This window comes from Citrus clementina, unplaced genomic scaffold, assembly GCF_000493195.1.
Source record: "Citrus clementina cultivar Clemenules unplaced genomic scaffold, Citrus_clementina_v1.0 scaffold_9, whole genome shotgun sequence".
NCBI lineage: Eukaryota > Viridiplantae > Streptophyta > Magnoliopsida > Sapindales > Rutaceae > Citrus > Citrus x clementina.
Window position 1 is genome coordinate 26,962,383 of NW_006261964.1, and position 6,628 is coordinate 26,969,010.

Below are 6,628 nucleotides of genomic sequence, written 5' to 3' on the forward strand. Positions count from 1 at the left end.
GAGATGTTCATATTCCATTATTGACAATGCAGTCCCTAGTGTTTGTTGAAATTTTACAGCAGTCAAAGATTACAAATTTTTTATCAAAGTTGCGACTTCCAAAGTTCCAATGGTTACGGAATCAAAATCTATTGTCCTACTTCTAAAACAACTTAAATAGTATGATTCCACTGAGATATGAATTGAATTATATGTTTTGGAATGAGATAATATTTTTCTCGTTTAAAATGGAGTTAGATTTGCTTTAAATTAAAAAATTAAAAAAAAATGGTCCGATGGGATAAATGTAGCCGACTGATTACAGTTATTCCAACACCTTCATTTTTTAATGGTTTTTTAAATTGTATGCTATTTCACATAATAAATTATTCATATTTTAATGGTTTTTCAATTATCGTTGTATATAAAAAGATCAATTCCTAACCTTTACTTTACCAAAATTAATTTTCTTTTTTTGACCTATACGAAAATTAATTTGGTTGTGAAGGAAAAAAAAAAAGAAAAAGAAAAACGCATGCGAATTCATTATCATCATTTCGTGGGCCCGCTTATCAGAGAAATAAACAAAAAAATCGACGGTCCTGATTTGTCCAGTTTAAAACAACTCGATGGTCGGAGCCCTGTTAATAAGGTCAAGCCCCCCACTTTCACAGTCACACATACATCTGACACACACGCAGCATTCCCCTCTTCCCGCCATAAACACTCCCCATTCGAGTCTCTTTATGGTATCTTTCTTTCATCTGCAACTAAATTTCTAGGGCTCAGAAGGGGGGGAAAAAGGATGGGGGATTATAGGTTTATTTCGGAATCCGGTTACGGCCCTCAGCGTTCCGGAGCTGGTACAATAACCCGAGTCCGATTGGAGAACTTCATGTGCCACAGTAGCCTTCAAATAGAACTCGGCGAGTGGGTCAATTTCATCACCGGTCAAAACGGAAGTAAACGCACTCAGCTTCATGTTTATCAAATTTTTAATCTTTTTTTGGTTCTGATGCTTAATTTAAGTGAAATTAGTTTAAACAATTGATAATTGTTTCTGAAATACGACATGTCGTTTGGGTTCATGGTGGTTGTAGGCGGTAAGAGTGCTATACTGACTGCTCTGTGTATTGCATTTGGGTGCCGAGCCAAAGGGACTCAAAGAGCCGCTACTTTGAAGGATTTTATTAAAACTGGTTGCAGGTTTGTTATTTTTGAGATTCACATAGGTTATCTCTCTTGTGATTGCTGAAAATTTGTTGAAAAATCAATAAAATTTTGATATTTTTGTGTTTTAATGTGTTTTATTGTACTTTTAGTTATGCTATGGTTGAAGTTGAGTTAAAAAACCGGGGTGAAGATGCATTTAAGCCAGAAATATTTGGTGATTCCATAATCATAGAACGCAGGATTACTGAATCTACTAGCACCACTGTTCTAAAGGATCACCAAGGTTGACTTGATGTTCTCGCATTACTTTTAGTTCTTTGATTTGATTGTATTGTGATGTTGAATTACTGGTGTGAGAGGTTTGTTGTATTAAATTGACAGGGAAAAGAGTTGCCAGTCGGAAGCAGGAGCTTCTTGAACTGATAGATCATTTTAATGTGAGTTATTCTTTGGGCGTTTAATATTGACAGTTCCCCTGGTTTTGTTTCTCATTTTCATATTGAAAGTTATCCTTTCTCTTTCGACCTCGGATTCTGTGCTTGGATGTTTAAGATGTAATTTACTTTCTACAGATTGATGTTGAGAATCCGTGTGTGATAATGAGCCAAGACAAAAGCAGGGAGTTTCTTCATTCTGGGAATGACAAAGATAAATTCAAGGTTATATCTGTTTCCTAGCATATGATTTAAAATGGGCTATGTGCGATTTTATATTGATGTTTCCACTACCACTCAGTTCTTTTTCAAGGCCACACTTCTCCAGCAAGTAAATGATCTTCTACAAAGCATTTACAACCACCTTAATAAAGGAGATGCTCTTGTTCTGGAATTGGAGGCTACGATAAAGCCTACAGAGAAGGAACTTAGTGAGTTGCAAAGAAAAATAAGAAACATGGAACATGTGGAAGAAATAACTCAAGACCTGCAGCGATTAAAGAAGAAGCTTGCATGGTCTTGGGTGTACGATGTTGATAGGCAACTCAAGGAACAAACTCTGAAGATTGAAAAGTTAAAAGATCGCATTCCTCGTTGCCAAGCTAAAATTGACAGTAGACATGTGAGTTATAAACAACTTTATATGACACTTATGGTCAAATCTGTATCCTTTTAATTGTACCAATCCCCTCTCCATGTTAAAATCCAAAGTTTATTACATAATTCTTGATATTTTTGATTTTTTTCTTTTGTTCCTTTACTTTGGTGTTTATACTATTTGACAAGTGCAACTAGAGATGGACAGCGACAGTAATGTGTTAAAACCTAGAAATATGAAAATTTTGCTACTAAAAATATCTGGGGAAGTATCTAGCTGAAATGAAATTATGTATGTCCTTTTTCTTTTCTTTTCTCTCTCTCTTTTGTTTTATTTAGTTGGGGAAAGGGGGTGTGGATCTTTGGTTGGTCATGGATCCTTCAACTACCTAATGCCACCTCACGTTTTCATGGTTTTCAGGAAGGAGAAATTGTTTAGATAGATTTATTTCTTAATTGTCTACATCTTTTTTTTGATCGAATAAGTCTGGTTATAATTTCTGCACATTGGATTCTCAAATCTTGCTCGCCTATTTATTTAATATTAGGAAATTATGTCTATCTGTTTGATATTTGGAAAGGATGATTTTGATTTCATGGGAATCTTATGGATGTCTTCATTCTTTTAAAGTTTGTTTCATTATATTACGTCTCAGAGATTCTGGTTTGCTTTAACACTTTTCTTTTCGAAGTTGTGGTACTTAGAACATATTTTTTTTCACCTAATGTAGAGGATGCTGGTTCATAAATTACTTCCCTAGTTATGTATTTGCTTCACAGAGTATATTGGAGTCACTGAGGGACTGTTTCATGAAGAAGAAAGCTGAAATAGCGGTCATGGTGGAAAAAACATCAGAAGTGAGGAGAAGGAAGGATGAGTTGCAGCAGTCTATTTCCTTGGTATGTAGAAGTTGGGATATTTGTTTCTGAGTAAAATAAAATTCTGATAATTTGAGAGGGTTGTTGCTCGGTTCTTTTCTTTCAGTTTATCAGCCCTTTTCTTGGTTGTTGTAAGTGTTAAAAGAGAAATTTTGGGGGAAAAAAAAAATTAATAGTATAGTGATATGTGAAGTAAACATCTGATTTTTTAGTAAGTGCTTGTGTTTCCTTTATAAAGTAATTGGAAATTTGTTTTGTATTTTATTCTTATCTGCAATTCCTTTTTCTTTTATTGTTCTGAAAGTGATCAAATTTGAAATGTAGTCATTTAGAAGTACCTATAACTAAGCATAACCAATGTCCCTTTTATGTTTTGGTGGGGAAAGATGCTATCCTTAGTGTAGCATGTTCTCAATTTGAATTTAACATCATTAGGAAGTTAAAATAGATCTGTTTTGTCCATTGGAAGATGTTTGCCTTAATGTTTCATTTCAATTTCTTATATTTAATTTCATTATTTTCTTTATTTTCTTTTTTCATAGTCTATCTGCCTTCTATCTTTTTCTCATTTTTTATGTGCTCTTTAACAGTCTTTTCTCATCTGATCAAGGCGTTTTCCTTATAATTTTTAAAATCTTATTCTATCCCCTGTTCATGTAAAATGCTGATCTTAGGCAACAAAAGAGAAGCTTGAGCTAGAAGGAGAGCTTGTTCGTAACACAAGTTACATGCAGAAGATGGTGAATCGTGTCAAAGGGCTTGAACAACAAGTCCATGATATTCAGGAGCAACATGTTAGAAATACACAGGTTTTTTCACTTGCCATAATAGTTTTTTTATTTTCCTTTTCCGGCTTTTTCTGACTATTATTGTGGTATATCATTTACCTTTTCATGTCATGCCTCAACACTACAGCTTTTCTTTGATTTGATTTTGTAAGAATCATTTCGAAAAAAATTCTTTTTGTTTTTGATATGACATTCCATGAGCTCTTAATTAAATGATTTCAATGTGGACTAGGAAAGGATATAGCCCCCATTTAAGAAAATGCTAAACCCTTGAAAGACTAACATTTGGTAGAAGTCATAACAATATTTGAAAATCATGCAATGTTGATTTTGGCTTGGCTGAGAGGTGGGTGATCTTGGCACATTGTTGGCATGATCTTTGGGATTTGATTCTTAGCAATGGTAAAAAAATTAGACATAATTGAGAAACATTGTGTTAGCAAGTGAAGTATTTAATATATATTGATGTTTTTCTTTCCTTTCATCTCTCAATATACAGTCATTTCTTAAACTTTCATTATGTTTATTTTATTAAGTTCTATTTACTACTAAAGCTTGTTCATAACGTGTCTTGTTTTGTATAAAAAAATTGCACATTTATAAATAGTGTTGGGAACTTGAGTTTCAGAAATTGTGACTCAATAGAGAATAAAACTTACGTGGTTCTTACCATCTTTAAGAGGATAAAATACTGTACTTCTTGTGAGGTGCAGAGATCATATGTTAAGTTTACCTGCTAGTGTAAAACATCTTGATGTGGCATCAGAAATCTGGGGTTTGGATCTCACTCGCATGGGCTGGGAGGGGTTTTGTTTCCATTCATGCAATACTTAAAAAATAAAGAAGAATAAACTAAGTTTACTTGCTAGTTTTCCAATTTTTCAAATATGTTTGCCCATTCATGTGACCTTGATGTTTCCGATAGATTCTTTGGCCAGCTTTATATATGTTTGAATGTTGAGTTCAAACTGTTTGTTGACTGCAATAAAATGCCATGCATGCCTACAAACCATGTCTTATCTATATATACATATATGTAGGAGCCACAGGGTTCTTAATAACTGATTACATTTTCTATTTTTTTTTTTGGGATAAACACTTACAGTTTGTTCTATTGTTTCTGTTAAATATGACAGTACTCAGAAGCCAAATAACATAGGGAAAAAAAAAGTAAGAAAGAAAGAAAATGAACCCAGAGTAAATTCTGTATGACAGATAATTAATTCTGAGAGAACTTAATGCTCAACCAAGTTTCTACACTTATTTTGTTATATTAGTTTGCTAAGGTCTTGCGTCTAGTTCTGCATTGTGGAAATGCTGCTGCTTATTTATCACTTCAAGATTAGGATCTCTCTGCTTTTGATAATATGATGTCGATGTAGAGTTGTTTATGAAAAAATGGTTTGCTCTTACCAAACCTCATTGAAATGAATGATTTTTCAATTTTGGTATTACTACAGGCTGAAGAATCTGAGATAGAGGCAAAGCTGAAGGAACTCCAGTGTGAGATTGATGCCGCTAATATAACTCTTTCAAGGTTATATAGTAGTCCATTTCTTCATTTTGTTTGGATCTATTAACTTTCTGCCAGGCTAGGTTTGCTTCATCCTGTTTAGTACTATGATAATTCAGGATGAAGGAAGAAGATAGTGCCTTGTCTGAGAAACTGTCTAAGGAAAAGAATGAAATAAGAAGGATTTCTGATGAGGTAAGTTGTTCATTTACAGATCATTCTTATCCATTGATTAGAATTGTTCTGCATGGTTCTGAGTCTTTGGTTTATGTTCTCTGTTCTTTACCCTGGCCTATTACTAGGTTATTGCATTTTGGTTGGATACCATAACCATTTGACATGGAATACACTTTTGTTTGATATAGTGCTGTAAAGCTGGTGTTTCACCCTTTACTTGCTTGGTTTTCTATCTGTCACTAGTTGATGCTTGGCATATCCGGACCAATGAAGCATAAGATTAAGCTAAATTTATATTATTTTTCTGTGTTGAACTCATTTATCATTTTGATGAATCAATTGGAAACAAGCAACGTTGACTTCTCTGGATGTTTGGTTTTTCTAATCATCTCCCAATTATTTGGATTGACTAAACACCAAGAGTCTTATTTGCATTAGTCTCGTAAATCAGTTATGAAAGTATACTTGATGCTAGCTAGCAAGTAGTAGACATAATTGAGTTGCCCTAAGTTTTATACAGTAAAACCTCTCTATAGTCATAATGTTGGGACCAATTATTTTTATTACTTTGAGGAGATTATAACTTAATAGAGGTTTAGTTACAAAAATTATTGGTTTGTAGTAATCCTTAGCCCAAGTGATATAGAGATAAAGTATGCACTAAATTAATCTTATACTATTAAAAATATGCAGAGTCATCTTAAAAGTCTAAACTTTTGCATTACGTTTTTCTCTTAATGTAATTTTTATAAATATTATACAATGATTTGGTAACAACTTTAAAGAATAAATCATTGTCCGAAGCAAATTTAGATTTGTATTTCATTCCATCTTAAACCTTTAATGTAATATAGCATGTTTTTTTTGCAATATACAGAATTATTATTATGTGGAGGTAAGTTTCTTAAGACAAGCTCTAGAAAAACCATAACTTATTACAATGTGGAGTTTATTCTTATTTATAACTTGCCCAAATTTGAGAGCATAATTTTTATGACTATATGGAGGTTATTCCCATTCAGAGTATCACTATAGGGACGTTTTAGTGTAATTGCATTTACTATTTTTGAAGATAAAAAGTTCTAGCA

The 6,628-nt window shown here is 33.1% G+C and overlaps 1 protein-coding gene across 2 annotated transcripts in view; it reads left to right on the forward strand.

Moving 5' to 3' along the window:
- The first annotated feature begins 658 nt into the window (after window positions 1–658).
- The window catches only part of LOC18031512 (structural maintenance of chromosomes protein 6B), a 14,722-nt gene continuing 8,752 nt past the window's right edge, over window positions 659–6,628 (forward strand). For both annotated transcript variants that reach the window (XR_002906696.1, XM_006421572.2), the window contains exons 1-10: window positions 659–941; window positions 1,080–1,185; window positions 1,302–1,435; window positions 1,534–1,589; window positions 1,725–1,811; window positions 1,888–2,208; window positions 2,964–3,083; window positions 3,737–3,871; window positions 5,311–5,387; window positions 5,483–5,558. Coding sequence is in view for 1 of the 2 variants with exons in the window: in XM_006421572.2 (XP_006421635.2) it covers window positions 785–941; window positions 1,080–1,185; window positions 1,302–1,435; window positions 1,534–1,589; window positions 1,725–1,811; window positions 1,888–2,208; window positions 2,964–3,083; window positions 3,737–3,871; window positions 5,311–5,387; window positions 5,483–5,558 (1,269 nt within the window). In the remaining variant the exon portion in view is untranslated. The remainder of the gene's footprint in view (window positions 942–1,079; window positions 1,186–1,301; window positions 1,436–1,533; window positions 1,590–1,724; window positions 1,812–1,887; window positions 2,209–2,963; window positions 3,084–3,736; window positions 3,872–5,310; window positions 5,388–5,482; window positions 5,559–6,628) is intronic.